At 52.6% G+C, this 17,589-nt stretch overlaps 5 protein-coding genes across 5 annotated transcripts; 2 read left to right on the forward strand and 3 right to left on the reverse strand.

The window, feature by feature from the left end:
- Nucleotides 1-184: 184 nt before the first annotated feature.
- BO66DRAFT_369814 (dynactin subunit 5) lies at nucleotides 185-1,002 on the reverse strand (the record flags this gene model as incomplete). The annotated part of the gene is made up of 2 exons (XM_025645390.1): nucleotides 885-1,002; nucleotides 185-808 (listed from the first exon to the last, which is right to left on the reverse strand). Exons 1-2 carry the CDS (start codon nucleotides 921-923, stop codon nucleotides 185-187), a joined length of 663 nt encoding a protein of 220 aa, XP_025506258.1. The 5' UTR covers nucleotides 924-1,002.
- A 388-nt stretch (nucleotides 1,003-1,390) lies between these two features.
- Nucleotides 1,391-5,676, reverse strand: BO66DRAFT_390135 (peroxidase/cytochrome P450 family protein). The gene is made up of 13 exons (XM_025646938.1): nucleotides 5,181-5,676; nucleotides 5,003-5,100; nucleotides 4,690-4,931; nucleotides 4,434-4,638; nucleotides 4,231-4,371; nucleotides 4,089-4,179; nucleotides 3,700-4,030; nucleotides 3,300-3,643; nucleotides 2,755-3,242; nucleotides 2,293-2,707; nucleotides 2,007-2,243; nucleotides 1,670-1,949; nucleotides 1,391-1,612 (listed from the first exon to the last, which is right to left on the reverse strand). The coding sequence occupies exons 1-13, from the start codon at nucleotides 5,586-5,588 to the stop codon at nucleotides 1,551-1,553; spliced, it is 3,342 nt and encodes a 1,113-aa protein (XP_025506259.1). The 5' UTR covers nucleotides 5,589-5,676; the 3' UTR covers nucleotides 1,391-1,550.
- A 3,748-nt stretch (nucleotides 5,677-9,424) lies between these two features.
- Nucleotides 9,425-11,848, forward strand: BO66DRAFT_427299 (T6SS phospholipase effector Tle1-like catalytic domain-containing protein). The gene is made up of 2 exons (XM_025650340.1): nucleotides 9,425-9,782; nucleotides 9,873-11,848. The coding sequence occupies exons 1-2, from the start codon at nucleotides 9,657-9,659 to the stop codon at nucleotides 11,673-11,675; spliced, it is 1,929 nt and encodes a 642-aa protein (XP_025506260.1). The 5' UTR covers nucleotides 9,425-9,656; the 3' UTR covers nucleotides 11,676-11,848.
- A 1,079-nt stretch (nucleotides 11,849-12,927) lies between these two features.
- On the forward strand, nucleotides 12,928-14,583 carry BO66DRAFT_35845 (uncharacterized protein). Its single transcript, XM_025644936.1, has one exon. It carries the CDS (start codon nucleotides 13,410-13,412, stop codon nucleotides 14,427-14,429), a length of 1,020 nt encoding a protein of 339 aa, XP_025506261.1. The 5' UTR covers nucleotides 12,928-13,409; the 3' UTR covers nucleotides 14,430-14,583.
- A 695-nt stretch (nucleotides 14,584-15,278) lies between these two features.
- Nucleotides 15,279-17,102, reverse strand: BO66DRAFT_317723 (flavin monoamine oxidase family protein; the record flags this gene model as incomplete). Its single annotated transcript, XM_025643575.1, has 4 exons — nucleotides 15,279-16,327; nucleotides 16,394-16,782; nucleotides 16,844-16,881; nucleotides 16,950-17,102. 4 exons carry the CDS (start codon nucleotides 17,100-17,102, stop codon nucleotides 15,279-15,281), a joined length of 1,629 nt encoding a protein of 542 aa, XP_025506262.1.
- Nucleotides 17,103-17,589: the final 487 nt, after the last annotated feature.

A 17,589-nucleotide genomic window follows, 5' to 3' on the forward strand; every position in this document is an offset into this window, starting at 1 on the left:
TCGGTTGTTTAAATTAACGTGGAAGAAATAAAACAATAAACATACATACATACATTAGGGGTATATCATCATCATAGCCAAACAGCCGCTCGTCCAAAGATCTTTTCACGAAGTAGGAAATCCAAACCCACCATCCCTCCCCCCATGCATAACCCTCCCCACCTCAAAGAACGAAAAGTCAACATCACCTCCCAACAACCCGATACCTCTCCCTCGCCATGCCCCCCTCCGCCCCCTCAACCCCATACCCCTCCCCGACCTCCCCGACAATCCTCGCCGGCGCCCCACCCACCACACACCAACTGGGCACAACCATCCCCGGCGCCACGACCGCCCCATCCAGCACATACGCGAAATCCTTCAAGATCGCCATACTGCCCACGACGGCATCCCGGCCGATGTGCACGTGGTTGCCCACGCTGGCGGCCTCGACGACCGCGCGCTCGCCCACGAACACGTGGTCGCCGATCTTGAGCGGGTAGAACGCGTACACGCCCCGGTGCAGCCGCGAGGGCGGTCGCAGGATCGCCTGCCGCGAGATGTAGCTGTAGCGGCCGATCGTGATGGCTACGGATGGCGTTTGTTGTTGTTGCTGGGAAGCGGCGCCGGAGGCTGAGGAGGTTGAGGGGGTGGGCTTGTGGGAGCTGGAGTGCGAGCTGGACTGGGAATGGGAATGGGAGCTGGTGCTGGAGGAGCGGTAGAGGTCCCCCCGGATGACGGCGTCGGATTGGATGACGGTCTTGCCGCCCAGGATGATGTGCTGCGTGCCGTGGATGAGGCTGCGGCGTGAGATTTTGTTGCCTGTGTCCTGTATGACCCAAATAAAGGTTAGTGGGGGGTTTGTTTTGGGGCGGAGGGGTTTGGGGGAGGAGAGGGGACGGTACGGTTTCAATGTATTCGCCTTTTGGCGCTTTGGGGGGCATTTTTTCGGGGTTGCTTGGGAGGATTGTCTTTGAGATTGGAAATGCGGTAGCTGTTGAGATTGGGTGTGGGGGTGGTGCACAGTACTAGTAGAAACTGGATGGAGGGTGGATGCGACTTGCGACTGCGACGCATGCCGCGGCAGTTGGGCGCGGGCGGTGACCACCATGGAAAGGCGCCGTACGCAGCGGTGAGCGTGTGGTGATGGATGCTCTTTCCTGGTACTGTACAGTGGCGAATGTGGCTGGATTGATCGTGGAAGCTCTTTACGCTGATGTCCGGGTCTACTTGATGCTTCTCTGCTCCGCACAATAAAGCCCCATTTATTCAATCGGGAGATGGTCATTCATAGCACTTTGGACAATTGGGAATCGCGAAGCTACTACGTAAAACCGATCCGAACGGCGTACCCAACAGAGCTAGTATGCTTATCGCAGCTTATCAACATGAAGCTCGCTTACCATTGCAGGCACAGTACTTCGAATGACTATCAACAAGACCTCCTGGCAACTTAATCATCATGTAACAAAAACTTCATTCTTAATTAGACATATTGTTTCAAGCCAAAAGGATATCTCAAACGAAATGGCAAAACTAGATTAGGAGTATCAATATAGTCCGCAACCAACTCAAGCAGAAGTGACCTGTCGCTGAGGAGCAGGGACGTCACCATCGAAGTGGACTTTGTAGGCTAGAGTCGAAACACGTTAGTCTCCTTCGAAACCACATCTCGGAAAAGTGCACTTACTAGTGGGGAAAGGCGAGTAAGCGCCGTGGTCCTCCCGAAGATAGACGGAGTAACCGCCCTTCTGCGGGATCTTCTTCAACACTCCCTGGGCACCAGGGGCAGGCCGGAGGTTGTCCAGCCGCGCGACGACGCGCACCATGGCCGTCACCGCAATCAGGGTGGCTTCTTTGCCCAGTCCGCTTTGAGGACCTGTGCCGAAGTCGATGTAGGAGTCAATCGGGCGGTCGAGGCGGACCTCGTCAGGAGAGGGGAAGGCGATCGGGTCACGGTTGGCTCCGCGCTGTAGACTGTCAGTTGCTGGCTACATATAGGCTGCAATACGATGGAAGTGACTTACAGAACCGACAAAGACCTTGTCGCCCTCCTTGAGGTATACAGGGCCATTGTCATCGGACAGGGTAATGTTGGTTTGAGCCTCACGGTAGGTACCCAGGTTACCATTCAAGCGGATTGCCTCCAGGCAGTAACGCGTCAACTTGTCATTAGCATCCAAAGTGTCCTGCTTGGCCAGCTGGTTGATCGCAGCCAGATGATGCTTGCCCTCAGTCAGGTAGAAGTGGATGATTTGAGTGAACTACGAGAGTCAGTATGCCTGCCCTAGAGACGTTCCTGGGCCGACTCACCATTTGGGCTTGGTTGTGCACAATTTCCACAGCTGCCGGCAAGATCTGCCCCCATGTAACCTCAGAGACCCCGTGGCCACTCTCAAGAAGTCGCTTGATGAGCTGGTCACCATAATCCTTGAGAACGTTATGATCTTCTCGGAAGCTGTCAATGATACCCGAAAGGAAGCTGGGGGAGTTGATGGATTTGACATGTCCCTCAACGAGTCGACCCAATTCCTGCGAGACAGCCTGAGCAGCGCGGTGAAGAGAGAAGGACTTCATGAGATCCACGTCGAAGAATATGGAGCTATAAAGCGTTGCCATAATCATGAACATCTCATGTTCAGAGTAGACACCACGTGGGTGGCTATTTGTCTTCAGAGGCAGAGAGAAGATCTTCGACACAAAGTGCACAGGAACGAGGTTTCCAACACTGTAAGACTATTAGACAATGCAGCTCCACGGACACATGAAACTTACTCTCTAGCAATGTCCACCTGTCTCCTACCAGCAAGATTGCATGATTTCTCTCCAAGAAACTTCAGAGTGGCGTCTTCGTAGAAATCCTTAATGTTGGTACGCCACTGATCGTTGTCGAGAGACTTGCTCCAGAAGTCGGTACCTCCCTTGCCAGCGTGAACGGAAGTCAAACCACCCCAAATGACGCGGAAGTCCTTCCCGTAGTCCAAGGCCAACTTGACGTTGTCATAAGAAAGCAGAGAGGGAGTAGGTTCGGTGTACCGGGGTGCGTCATAAGAGTAATCGGCCTCACGACCCAGGTTCTTCATGATGTTCCGATTCTCGCTCGGAATCGTCATGGGGTAATGGGCATAGATGGAGTCTCCCTTGAACCAATTGGGGAAGACACGCGTCGCCAGCTTGTAGAACACGCATCCCTGGTTGATGTTGAGATCATAACGTACCTCGTTGTAGCCCCAGTTGGTGAGGTTTCGGGGGTTGTAGTCAATCTGCACGAGCAATTAGTTCGAGCGACCCAAGGATCAGCATATGATCGGATAACCTACAGTGTAGTATCTATCTCCACGGACCAAAGCCACCGCGTCGGATAACACCGCACGGGAGATTGTGTAAGTAGGAGCAATGCCGACTCCAGGAATCATTGGCTCCTTGGCTTCCTCTGCGACGATACCGGGGTACAGCTCGACGTAGTCAGGGTGCTCATACAGATGCCGCAGAGCATCAGCGACCTCAGGGTCGGAGTTGATGTCTTCGAACGTCTCATAGGGCTTCAAGTTGAAGAATTTGCGGAATTCATTGAGCGATCCGACGTTCCACTTACGGCCCTGCTCGATACCCAGGATTTCGACGGACTTCAGAACCTTGGGAACATTACGGGCACCGAACGAGCCTAGAATTATTAGTCCTGTGTCTTCTTTCAGACTTACACAAGGAAGATACACTTACTTGCAACGTCCTCAATAGCAGTCTTAAGAATGTGAACGAGCTCTTCATCTTTGAATGTCCCATCCTCCTGGCGCTTCAAGCCCGCGAAGGTACGCTGGCTGGGGTCCTTCGGAATGGTCTCTTCGTACTTCTTAAGTCCCATGAGAAGCTCGGGGAGGGTAACCTCCTCGGCAGGCTTGCCCATGAGCTCTTCGTAGACCTGCTCAGTCCATTTCTCGTCGCCGGCACTAATAGCGGAGTGCCAGCGGTAGGCCAAGTTGAACTCGATGGAGCACTGGTTTCCTAGACCAGAAGGGGTGGTCTTGCTACCCTCCATCTGGGCTCTGGGATCCTGCTACTCGTTAGAAGTCGAACCAAGGACAGAAGTAAGCTTCACGCTTGCGACTCACCAGACACCAGGTACTATTACTCCGGTTCAAGTTGACGATTGTACGGAGGTAATCGTACAGGGTGATGTTGATGAATAGACCACATGTGACGCTAAAATTGGTTAGATGAGAATGTAGTGGGAGCTCCTCACGGAACACTTACAGTCGACCAGTCTGGAATAGATCCTCATCGTACTTAGTCCACGCTTCTTGGGCCTGCTTCTCTGGAAGCCCGCGACGAGGTTTAGTGAAACGGCCATTTTCATTAATGGCCGCCAGCTCTTCGACAACGTAGTTGTGGAATCTGTGACGAAACAATGCATCAGTCAACGTCAGCACCGCAGTGCTAGGAAGTCATCGACTCACCTGCTCAGCATAACCATGAGAACACTGCAGGCCGCCGGGAACGCTTGCAGACGCTGCTCCGAGAACGTATCCGGCTTCAACTTTCCATCTTTGAAGGTACGGACGAGATCCTGGTCGTCCTTGGTGTCACCGTAGAGGATGGAGAGATCGAGGTATGCCGAGGTCTTGTTGATGTGGGGCTGTCTGTAGTCTGTCTGGAAGATATCTAAACAGGATATTAGCGATGCCGTGGGAGCATGAGCAGCGAATTACCAACCGTGGATGATCAAAGAGGCCCAATCGAAGAACAGACTGGAAACCTTGTTCGGGTGGGGGGTGAACTTCTCGCGCGCAAAAAGGCAGTCGAAGACGAGACCGGAATCAGGCAGACCACCGGGTTGAATTGTCAGGGGAGCGATCGAACGGGCGTATGGCGTGTTTGCAGCGCCCAACCACGGAAGGGTGGGATTGTTGTTCGAGCCGTCGGCCGAGCGGTACGCAAACTCATTCCCCATGTACCTTCACAACACAACATGTTCATCAGACGAGCTGCTTTTGTACAATTTTACCATTGTCGGTGATCGACTTACGAGAGAGGAGGGTGAGGCAATGAGCCCCAGAGCTCGTCCAAAAAGGCATTGGTGAGATCGACACGATTCTTGGAGTTTCCAGGCAGAGCGCTGACGAGCTACAGAGGAGAAGCGCAAGGAATGTCAGCAATCATCCAAGCCGATTCAGCGGATACTCGAGTCTTTGACGCCCGCTTACCTGAATAATCCGTTCCATAAGCATGGTCTTATCGTCGATATACTCGCCCTTGGCTTTGTTCTTGATCAGGTCCTTCAATGTACCAACATCCTTGATGCCCAGAGTTCTCAAATCCGAGAACATGCTGCTGGAGTGTTCATGTTCGATGTAGGTTCCATCGCCGTTCTGATTCGGCAGAGGACGCTGCGAAGCGTGCAAAACCTGGGCATATCGCTCGAAAGCAGACAGACCGTCGTCGTGCTTGTCTTGCTTCTCGTACCGCGGCTCACTGTGACTCTCATCCGATGATGAATTGGGCGCCGGCGAAACCTTGGACTGACGTTTCGTCCCGTTGGTCTGAGTGCCATTTGGCCTCGATTCGCGCTCCCCCTTTCCCTTCTTGAACGTGCTGGAGAATCGGCGCAACATTATGATTATGGAATTTAAGTGTAGAATACGAAACAAAAAAATCGTGGAAACGGAGAGATAATAGCTGGAGACAAATGGCTATAGCCGAAGAAGGGGTGCAAGCAAGAGAGAAAAAGCAACCGACAGCAGGTGCCCAGGCTTTTGATCTGTCCGAAGTAACAACAGGACTTTAAACGAGGCACTGCATGGGAGTCCGTCCGCGATCAACCGTGCCAGCCAACTTGTGGATCCAGTGCATCGAATCCCAGCAGAACAATACTAATGACACATTCGCGGAAGGCGTCGCTGGCTCGCCACTTGCATATGTGCCGTATTCCCTACATGTCATTCATGATTCGATCTATCTCCCGGGCCCCGCGCGTAGCATAAATTACCTAGTCTGATGGCTTTAGCTGAAGTTTAGAAGCACAGCAGAGTGGGGAACCTCAGGTTGACCATGCAATAGGGGGCATTATGTGGAGTCGAACGTGGTTCAGCTGTCCTACACTACTCATAGATATCTCTGGTACCGTACTCCGTACTCCGTAGATGGCGTCTCAGTGCGGTCCAATTTGAAGTGGCAATAAATGATGCACTTTGTCAAGGTAGTTGGTACTAGGCAAGGCCCGAGCTTGGCTTGACCTTGTACATGGTAAGTACATACATAGTACGGAGTACATACCGGTAGCACAGTACAATGAGAATGGCTGAAGGGAACAACTAAAGTAAATGTGATGGAAAAGGAAGTCGGAAAACTAAAAAGTGAATTTCAGATCGGGCAAGTCCGGCATCGACGGAGAAAGTGGGTGTGCCAATTGATGGGGGATTATTTGTGGTTGATCTCAATTCAAGATCGCCCATCCTCGAGCAAGCTCCAAAAAAGAATCTGCAGGATGGATTGTCCATGCCAAGATCCTAGCGACGACACCCTGGAGCTGGAACTTGGAAGGGGTTCAAGTCTCCACTTGGATTGAGGAATGCCAATCGCAAGATGGCATTGTACTGGACTCTTGGTCCAAGCTCTGCGCTATAACATAAATCTCTATTGGCGACCCATCGATGGTCGGACAGGCGCTGTGGAGGTCGATCACGCACCACAAACACAAGAAAAGAGATTGGTACTGTCTCACCTTGATGGACAAACGAGGAACATCAGCTGTGCGGGCTCGAGAGCTGACTGACAATCTGACGTCCTAGCTGGGAGGCCCACCCCTCGAGACCTGCTGGCGCTGACGATCCCTCACCGATTTATGCATTTGGACCCATCCCAGCTGCAACAATCCCCCCTACGATGTAAGGAAAGCCAAAGCCTATTCGGATGAAGGGATGTGGTAGCTGTAACTGCGTAAGCACGACTTCAAGATCTTATATGTATTTCCCAGGCCAGCGAAGTTGCGTAAGATCACCCATGACATCTTGCTGAAGATCGCAAGACTCGGGAATCAAAGGAGCCAAGGTTGTGTGAGTGGAGAACCATACGGAGGACGGATCATAGGGTACCCACGCGTTCACACCATGGAATTCATCACGATTCTCGACTGTGCAAATGGGAGCTATGCAAGAGAGCTTGACCTGAAGAGCATTCAGGCGGTCGCTCCTCACCAGTCTTGGATGGGTGAGCGGGAGGTAATAACATCCTACAATGCCTTCTGCATCATCCCTGCATTCATGTGCTGGATCCATAATTACACAATCGGAGAATATTGCCCTAGGAGGGAGTTTCTTGCCTTTTGGCTTGAACACTATGGATAGCTCGTGCATCATCAAACAAGCTAGCGGTCATTGTGTTCCCGAATTGCGTTGTGAGCAACATATGAGTGCGGAGTAGACTCAGAGTTTTCAAGATGCGAGTCGCTAATCCTCGGTCGATCATTAGTTCGTGACTGGAGAAGCCCAATCAAGTAATCGAGATCTGTGTGACGAGCACAGGATTTAGCCAGCCGCACAGATTGCAATGAGAGGGTTCGACATAAGCCGTGAAGGAGTAAGACTGGCCGGCCGTCAGCCCAGCCGCACGCTCGGCCTCATGGCTAGCTGGAACAAAAGCCGGCCATCCTTCATTGGGACAGAGTGTGTGTAGAATATTGGGAAAGGATCGACCAGAGCGACCAGAGCGAACAGAGCAACGCGGGAAAAGAGTTTGCCAGTAGCGATCTTCGGTGGATGTTCTGCAGAGATGAGAGAGGGGGAAGGGGGGGGGGATGGAGGAGGTGGTTGGGTTGTTGACTTGTTGTGGACTGGGGAGTGGGGAGCAAGAGAGACGAAAAAGGTCAGAGTTTGGACCAGCCAGTGTTACGATCGGGTGTTGCCGAGTGGTTCATGGGCGGCCCCAGGCCGTCAGGCCCCGCAGTTGGATACTTCGATAACTAGTTCTCGTTAGTTCACTGCCTAGCATTAATTTATTCCCACCCGCACCACCCACTCTGGTGGTGTGTGCTCCAGGCTCAGCTGAGAGAAATGCGGACAGTCAGAAGTTCCAAGTTCTGATCGAAGTTCTGAACAGAATTCTCTTCTTGTCCCTTGCAGCAAAGGCTTACCTGGTGTTACACTCAAGCATGCTAGCGTCCATCCAGCAGGTACTGTAAATAGGGGAAAGGATCGTCCTTTTCATAACTTGTGGGGACCAGAGCCAACTATTCTTTGTCTTTCGCTTAGGGCCCATATTCTATCTTTTATGGTTCTTATCAGCAATACTCATCGGGATCCGGTGGGTCTGAGCAAAAAATTGAATGGCCCAAGTGCATCTGCACGTCAGAAAAGCCCAGCTTCCCAGCAGAATCAACTCTTGCGAGTCATTGCATCTCTTTTCAAAAACTGTTCGTTCACATGTATCGGAAACCATCTCATGTAGGCGCAGCTAAGGAGCAAGTTCGTGGAGTTCAAAGAAACTTTCTCGGGCCTCCCACGATTGCACCACTGGAACTCATAACCTTGAAAGATCTTGTGGTACTCCGTACTCTTGGGCTTCTTCTCCCTTGGGAATGCCATTGGTGGAGTGTACGGTCCACCCAAGGGCAAACATGGGAACGATCGTCCTCCCTTTGCACATTTGGACATTCTTGGGTCTCTTCAGTCTCGCAGTCTGTGATTTTCGTCTTGCCATGATGTCGACAAGTCATGGATTGATGGACAATTGTCACTCACGCGGGGGCGCAAGAGACGGAACGGGAACCCCGCCTATACACTCCACGGAGTACTTCGTATCGGTACACATGGCTACACGGATGCCGCTAGAAAAGGCTGATATATGGTGGTACATTGTTGTTTTTTTCCGATGATGATCGCCGTCACCGATCCGTTCCTCCCAGAAGCACGGGGCCTTGGAAACTTGACACCGGACCGCGCCAAAACCCCATCCGCATCGTGCTAGATAAGCGTCCGTGCAGGATGAGTCGAGCTGGATGCCCTGGAAGGGTTTTGGTCAGCAAACCTAACTGAGATGTTCGTGGCTGTTCTGAACTCCTGATTAGCGTAGACATGCCATGTCAGCACTGGCCGCTGCAACCGCAGCTGACATTTGCCTGGGCTGACCAGCGAGTCGGCCTGTATGCCGCAAATAAGCTAGTCTAGTATGCCGCCATGCCCGGACCATAAGCAAATTGAGAACTCATTAAGGCGATCGGGGGAGCAAATCAGCCCGCTGCATATTATCACAAAAGGGGTCGCCCTAATGCAGAGGCAGAAGTTGGAGGAATGCGTCTCAGCTCTGTCTCGGCCAACCATCATTGTGGGATCCACTCAGGGAAAACTGGATTGGATTCGACGTATCTCCTGCTAGAGGCCGGCCTGAGGCTGCAGGAACCTCCATAAATCCAAGTTCCGGACGGTCTCACAGCAGCGTCACACGCACCCTCTTTCTCAGTCTTTGACTCTGAAGATCCCACGCACCGTAGGGCCGCAGCATCCCGGCATATGCGTGCCTTGGCTGCCAGTAACATTACCGACGCATGTGTATATACAGCAGTGGCATCCCCCGCGCTAGTCGTGATTCCGATCGCTCAAGCACCACCGCTCTTACCCTTTTCTTCTAGTTGTCGATAGAATCGCGACTAGTCAATTGCATGCAATCTTTTCTCTAACCTTGAGACCATGGATGGAGTGTCAATGGGGATGGGCCCGGCCCCTGTGCGGAAACATTTCGTCCTGTGCTTCGATGGAACCGGCAACAAATTCTGTGGGGATGAGTCGGATAGCAATGTACTCAAGATCTTTCGGGTAAGTCCGGTCCTTAGATGTACTCTTTGAATGAGACCACTCGTTACAATCGATCAATTGGCTGACGTTCGTCTTCATCCGGGGGATCAGATGCTTGACCGCAGCAAGAGCCATCAATTCCATTACTACCAGCCTGGGATTGGAACCTACGTTACCACCCACTCTCTGACCAGCCACAGTCGCTACCAGCGGATCCGGTCAGCGTATCTGAAGGCCAAGGATTCTGCCATCGGTTCCTCTTTCGACCAGCATGTGATGGGCGGATATAAGTTCCTGATGCGGTACTATTCTCCCGGCGATGATATCTACTTCATCGGATTCAGTAGAGGGGCATATATTGCACGCTTCCTGGCCGAAATGCTTGACTATATAGGATTGCTCGAGGCCGGCAACGAGGAGTTGATCCGCTTCGCATGGAAGACTTTTGCCAAGTGGCAGCAGCGACGAGATGACACAGATGAAGAGCGCGAAGAAAAGAAGAGGCTCTTTCGGTACATGAAGGCATTTCGCGAAACATTCAGCCGACCAATTAGTAGGATCAGGTTCATGGGTCTGTTCGACACTGTCAACAGTGTTCCGCGCTTCGAGTCAGCATGGATGCAAAGGAGCAAATTTCCTTACACCGCTCGTAGTTCCGCCAAGGTGATTCGACATGCGGTCGGTATTGACGAACGTCGGGCCAAATTTCGCCAGGACCTGATATCGGAAGTGAGACCCTGGGCTGAGAAGAAGAAAAAAGAGGCCCACCTTTGGGGTCGCCAGAAACTCCATCACCTTCGTCATCCTGCTGAAAGACGTGACCACAATGACGTTCCCGCTATTACAGTGAATGATGACAACGACGACAAGGAGATCGACAATGGAATGCAACAGCACCCAAGGCGAAGCCACGAGGAAACAGAGTCTGTGTACCGGAGCACTAACTGCTCTCGTGAGGACCTGCATCACGATTCACACCGATACCGTGCTCATGCCTCACCCAGCCCTAATCGAAAGCTCAGCCTGGCGGTGCCCGACATGGCGGGATCCACAGAGGATGTTCATTCCATCCGCAGCGGCAATTCCGGATTATCACTGCAAGTACCCGAGGTCATTGCGCATGCGGTTATGAGTGACGAAGAGGATGGTGGGCAAGACATCCAAGAGGTTTGGTTCCCAGGGGGTCATGCAGATATTGGCGGAGGCTGGAAGCTTGGTGAAGATGAGGTTTGGCCATTGAGCCATGCCCCTTTGGTGTGGATGGTCCAAGAAGCACAGCGTGCCGGGCTGCAATTCGACCCCCGGAAGCTGAAGCAATTCGAATGCTGCGAGGAATTTGACGGAGATTACACTCCAATCCATGAGAAAACAATGAACTGGAATCGCGACGGTGACTTCTGCCGGGACCCGGCCCATAATAACGCAGACGACGGCCAGCCATCCAGATTTCGGCCATATGCGAATGAAGATACCTCAGAATCGAGTCGCAACTTCCGCGAGGCTCTCCTTTGCTCAAGCACCGAAGGCTTGCTGCATGACTGTTTGGAGTTCAAGATGGGTTTACCGGGTATGTCAGTTCTTACTTGGAAGATGATGGAGTACCTGCCCTTCCGCCGGATGGATCTTCAGAAAGATGGCTCGTGGAAGCCGATCCGCTGGCCACTTCCTTGTGGGGAGGTTCGTGATATCCCGAATGAAGCCCAAATCCATGTCTCTGCAATCCACCGGATGAAAAGCGACCCCAACTACCGACCGGGCAACTTGATCATTGGAGGTGGCGGCCGTGGCGTGAAAAGAGCACCCGCCGAATACGGGATTGGTGAGTGGGAGCTCAAGGCCAACGCAGGTGATCCAGTGCGTGAGGTTTATGTGCGCAAGAATACCTCGAAGATGTGCGAGGAGGATCATCACTGAAATCAGTTCAGCACGAACCTATTCATCTTCAAAAACCATAGCGTGGATGTGGTTCTGAGCATTCATACCCTTTCGCAGCCGCTGACTTCTGACCGACCAGCTAGCTCATTCAAGTTCACTCTTATAGCCCTTCTACCATAATATTTAATCATTCGTCATTATATGTTGATTACATTCCTTACGGCCTAAACCCGAAGAATAGTCCATGTGAAAGAGCATAGTACTTGAACCGTTCGTTGCCCGGAAGATCTGTGTAGTCGGATGGCTCAAGCTATCATATGCCAGTGTGGCCGGCCAGTTTCAGCGACTGAGAACGACAGGGATGAGCTACGACCGCCTGGGGGCTCATTTGACAGACGTGTTTTGGCCCTTGGAGTGAGGTCGTGGCAGCAAGCTTACTCTCCTCGTGGCAAGCTATTATGCAGGGTTGGGCCCGTCGGCATGCGGTACAGTCCGTACAGCGTAGCTCAGGTCAGATTTCCGGCACGGCCGGAATTGCTGGAGAGGTCCAATAGGCACAATTTGGCACATGTTGACAGGGTTGCAGAGTGTATTACGTTAGTGTGCTCGGCTCTGGAAACATCGACAAATGTCTGGACTGGCCTAGACTCGGATCCATTTTGAGCAGACATGATGCTTCTGGGTGCTGGGGCTTCCCCTCTTTTGCCGTGGAATGTGTGAGTAGGATCCACAGCGATAAGGCGCGGGGTGCGCATTATCAGTTTGGAATGAAACATCGAAGGTATGACAGAGGGTGAAAAAAAAACTCGCGCCGAATGGCCCGGGACCCTGTTCTTCCAACCAAGGGAATGGCATCGAAGCAACTAGGAAGAGTGATACAGGTGGAAGGAAGATGCTGCGTTTGCCAAGCTGAATCGAATCCTCAAGCCACGCTTATCGGACATGGACAGGGAGTCTGTGGCGGGAGAGGGGAAACAAGAACCCGTCAGGGTCCAAGTAGCAGCTAGATACCTCGGTCATCCTACTTAGTGAGTCGATATGATGAGTTCGATGAGGCAACTGCAGCGGCTGAAGGTCATCAATGAATTTGGGAAATGATGCCGTTAAAATGGTATCTCTAGTTCATACAGCAGGGGAAGGAGTCTGAGGAGAAAGTCCACGTCCACTGGCAGTTGGGTGTAGTTGACAGAATTGACAGAATTGACAGAAACCGAAGTAGAAGGCGGTGTGCGGGTGGGCCCCGAGCAAGACCGCGCGTTGATTCTTTGGTTTTTGATGGTTGAGCTGACCTCACCACTTAGTTATTTACTAGGTATCTACTAACGTTACCTCCCTACTCATCCTTCGTCACCACTCCGACCCTGTTCCTCACTTCTGTTCTTGAGAAGGGCCAAAAAGTGCAGGGACAAAAAAGAGAGGGGCACAACAAAAAGAACAAGACTTTTACGAAGGGGGATCTTATTGCTTGTGCGCAAAAAATAGTCCAGCCTTAAAAGAAAAGAAAATCGAAAAAAAAGGGGGGGGGAAACTTTCCCTACTAAATAACTCCTCTCCGCTTTGCTCGGGCAAAAATTCAACCCCCCCCCCCCTAAAGCCCGTATATCTACGGAGTACTACTAACTTCCTATTTCACAACTACTCCGCTCCACAACACGCCTCACCCTCCTCCCCCCCAAATCCTGGTTCTGCGCCCGGCAAACCACCCTTTCAAATTTTTACTCTCGCACACCAGCATGAGGTCCAGTTAGCCCAACCTTTGGTTCGCAGACGGATATGGAAGCGTCTCACCCAGCCCCAGAGGGTATTATGTTACCCCCAAGCCCTGTGGACTCGGCAGGTTCGGTTGACTCGACCTCGTCCGGCTCTACCGTCGAGCATACCAGGGAGCCAGAACGCAGTGATCACGTCACGATCACCTTGTCTCTCACGCCTGATTCGCCTGCCCAAACTCCGAGTCGTGCTTCTTTCAACCGCTCCCACGTCCGCTCACGATCGATGATCGAAGTTCCAGGCGTCCCTCCAATGACGCGCGCCCACTCTTCCCCCGGGCTGGACTCGCGGGGCAGGTATATCTTCGTCAATGGTCGCGGGGGCTCTGCCAACGCTGGCGACAATTCAGCTAGGCGTTATCTGCCGCTGCAGGTGAACACGGGGGAATCGTCCGACTCGAGAATGGTGCCCCTGAATGTCTCCCAGACCATCTCTGAGAACGCCGAGTTGGACACCAGCATGGTTACGTCTCCTTCCAAGGCCGACTGGCACCCTATATCGCCTGTACTCCCGCACACACTTCCTCGCGTCAATCGTCGACGCCCCTCGTCTCCTTTGAGTTTCCATCCGCCATCGTCGCCTGGTTCGGTCATGGGCAGCCCGTCTCCCTCGCACTCCTCCCCTGGCGTACTCAGTTCGCGATTCAATGAGACTTTTCCAGGCTACTCTGGCTCTTCCACTTCATCTATTCCCTCGACCCCTACCAGTCTCCGATCTCGCAGCCCGAGCATCTCCTCGCTGGAAACCATTCCGGATATTCCCGATGCGGAAGCAGCAGCCATAGAGGCGGACAGAATCGCAGCATTGAAAGCTGCTGCCGATAAAGCCGACGAAGCGGAGGAGGCCACCAACACGAATCGACGGCGTGGAACGTCCGATGCCTCGGGTCCCTCGAGCCCTTTCATGAACACGCGCGTTTCATCTGGTGGATACGGGGTGCGGGCCGATAAGCGGAAGCGCTGGAGTGTCTGTGGGGCGGAACGTCGTCAAGATCTGGACCTGGAGACCATCTGGGAAGATTGAGGAGTCAGCCGAATCCGGCACGGCCACTACCAGGAACCACGATCCTTCTTACAATGGACAACGGCTCTCGCCGAGCTTCAAGAACAACAAATCGCAAGAGCCGACCCCATTGAACCTTATCGAACGCACATTTCTCGTTCTTTCATTCAATTCGGCGCTCAATCGAGGGATACCCCCAACTCTTCCGTCCTCTTTCTAGTACGCGCGGTGTTTTTGTGCTTCGATTTTTGTTGAGGAGGAAAGAGCGGAACCTTGAGGATCACGCAGGCTCGTTGATACTCTAGTCGTGGGAGGCAGCATATTGGCGCATGGTCACTTCAAATGATGCCCTGGGCGGATTTAGTCTCTGGGGTTTATGTGTTCCTGTTCTTTCACTCTTGCTTCCTATTAGCTGTCATTTTTTTGTTCTCTCCTTTACCTTTTTTCGAGCGAGATTGACCAACCAACCTGTGATTCCCCTCCTGTTTCTCACTCGTTCTTGTTCATGTTCTATCAGTCTTGTGGGCTCGGCTCTTGTCTTTATTACTTTTGCTGTACCATGGTTGCCAAGGATTGACCGATGAAGGTGTACATAACTGTGGCTCTGCTATACTGCCAATCATACATACCTCAAACAGTGCAGTTCGCTCCCGTGTGCATTGTATATCAGCTAAGCTATATCTGTATCTCTCTCTCTCTCTCTCTCTCTCTCTCTCTCTCTGTGTGTGTGTGTGTGTGTGTGTGTGTGTGTGTGTGTGTGTCTTCATACAAAAAGCATGAGTACTAGAAAACCAACCAAAAACCAAAAAGAAAAGTCAAAACAACAAAACATCCCTCCTCCCACAAACCAACCCCAAAAAGCCATTCCCATCAAGCCCCACCACCAACCCCCAAATCCTCGCGACCAACCACTCCGGCGGACGGCAAAGAATCATCCCTCATGGCCCCGACCCCCAATCCGACCTTCCCCAGTCCATAAAGCTCACAGATCCCCGCCGCGGCGCGCTCCCCACTCCAGTACGCGCCGGTGGTCGTCCCCAGCGCCACGAACGGCGCCGTATGCTCGCCGGCAAACCACACGCCGCGGTCGGCGCCCATGCCCGCCCGCAGCACCTCGATATCGCGGTCCCCGCGCTGCAACCCGACCTGGAAGTTGCAGTACGAGCCGTGGCCCGCGTAGGGGTCCGTCTGCCACGTCGTCGCCAGGTAGGCCAGCGGCTGGCACTCCGGCGCGGTCGGGGAGTAGTTGTGCAGGCGGGCGAAGAAGGGGTGGAAGATTTCGTGGAGTTGTCGGTAGTATTCCGGGGAGGTCGGGGGGAGGTGTGCGATCTGCGAGACGATGTGCGTGGCGCTGGGGCCGAAGGTGTAGAAGAGGAGGGTCGGGTGGGCGATTTGCCGGGAGGAAAGGGCGGCGAGCGAGATGCATTCTTGGTTCCAGTGGATTTCCGGGGGGTGGGTGGTTGAGTAGCTTGGGTTGAGGAATTGCGCGAAGGTTGGGGTTTGGTAGGATTTGTAGGTTGGGGTCGGGGTGGTGCTGGGTGAAGGTGACGATGATGCAGGGTTGGAGTTGTGCCAGAAGGCGCGAGGGAAGGTGATGTATACTTTCTCGAGGCGGCCGTAGGAGATGCTGTCAATGGCTTGGCTGAGGCGCGCGGGTATGGATGGGGTAAACGCGTCTTTGTTGCGCTTGAGCCAGCCTAGGGGGCAGGTGACGACTACTTCGTCGTAGCTGGAGGTTTCCCCTGAAGCTGTTGTTAGGGTCACTTGTGTGCTGGATGATGGCATGGCAGCGGTGTCATCGCGAACTGAGGACTCGATCTTGATGATCGGTTGGTTGAGGCGGATATCCGCGTGTTGGCGTGCGGTCTTGGAGACATGTTCCAAGATTCGTGTATATGTGGATGCCACAAAGTAGTTGTCTGCGGACAGGGTGATCAGTAACTGTAGACGTGATTGGCATAGGAACCTTGTAGGAGAATGCTCACTTCCGTCTATACATTCTTCGAGGCAAAAGAACTTCAGACTCTGCCTTTCGATGGGTTCACCAACATAGGCACCCCACATCTTGCTAGATTCAACGCACAGCTCCTTTTCTTCCTCGCTGAGGTCGGTCTGCGCCACTTGTTCCTTGATGTAGTCAAGCAAGCTCCGATCGGCAGGTATCGTCTCTTTGTAGGTGTTACTGTACTCGAATGCCTTGGCGATGATTGTCCACAGGACGTCCGAGACCTTCTCCGCGACATCGTCACTGATTGGAGTCCCATCGGGAGCTATAAGAGCCTGGTTCCCTTCGAAGTCCTCAACGGCGGTGTTTGTTGCTTCAGCAATGCTGACAATCGGGTTCTTTCCGGTGCCATGAATCCAATTAGGGCCCCTGCTTGATATGAGCACAACATGAAAAACAAGAGCAATATCAGCATGCGACGGAAGCTTACATGTCAACCACATGCTCATGGATCTTGCTCTGATGTACCTATTTTGACATCTGGATTAGCAATTAATTCTCGACAAGTGACAGTGGTTCGCCTGTCGTCTACGTACCCTTCCACCGAGTCTATCTCTCGCTTCAAAAAGAACGACCTGGGCGCCGTTTTGAATGAGGATATCTGCGCATCGCAAGCCTGCGAAGCCCGCTCCGATAACAGCCACTCTTGGCTTGTGGCCCTCGGCCACGGTTCTTGACAGATAGGGCATGCCTCGGACCGACTGTAGCAAAGATTGTACGTCTCTGGTATTGACTGTATACTGGATTCGTAGGCTGGACTATGTTCCATTAGCTGGATTCGGCATTGATGTGTTGTGGCATGTAAAGATAGCTGTCATTCAACATTCTTCACGGCGGGTCTGACACCCCCAATGAGTCAGGGAATGACTCCAAGAATTGATGAAATGATGATCATCCGATGACGCATCGAGCAAATCCATTTCTCCAGCTATAGTCGTCATTTCACGACAGGTGACAGACCCTTCGAGGTCTATAAGCTCACAAACACGCAGATATTACATACTTGCATAATGCAGCGCAACTGCATAGACAACCCGGACAACTGATAACAAGCAAAAGAGGACGTGAGAGTGCAAAAGCAGACTGGTTGGACCTACCGACTTGTGAATGACTTCGCTCTTCCAATTACGCAGCACCCAGGGTAAGCTGATAGACATCAGTCAGTCGAATGGTGGC

The sequence above is a fragment of the Aspergillus aculeatinus genome, assembly GCF_003184765.1.
Source record: "Aspergillus aculeatinus CBS 121060 unplaced genomic scaffold BO66scaffold_12, whole genome shotgun sequence".
NCBI classification, from domain to species: Eukaryota; Fungi; Ascomycota; class Eurotiomycetes; order Eurotiales; family Aspergillaceae; genus Aspergillus; species Aspergillus aculeatinus.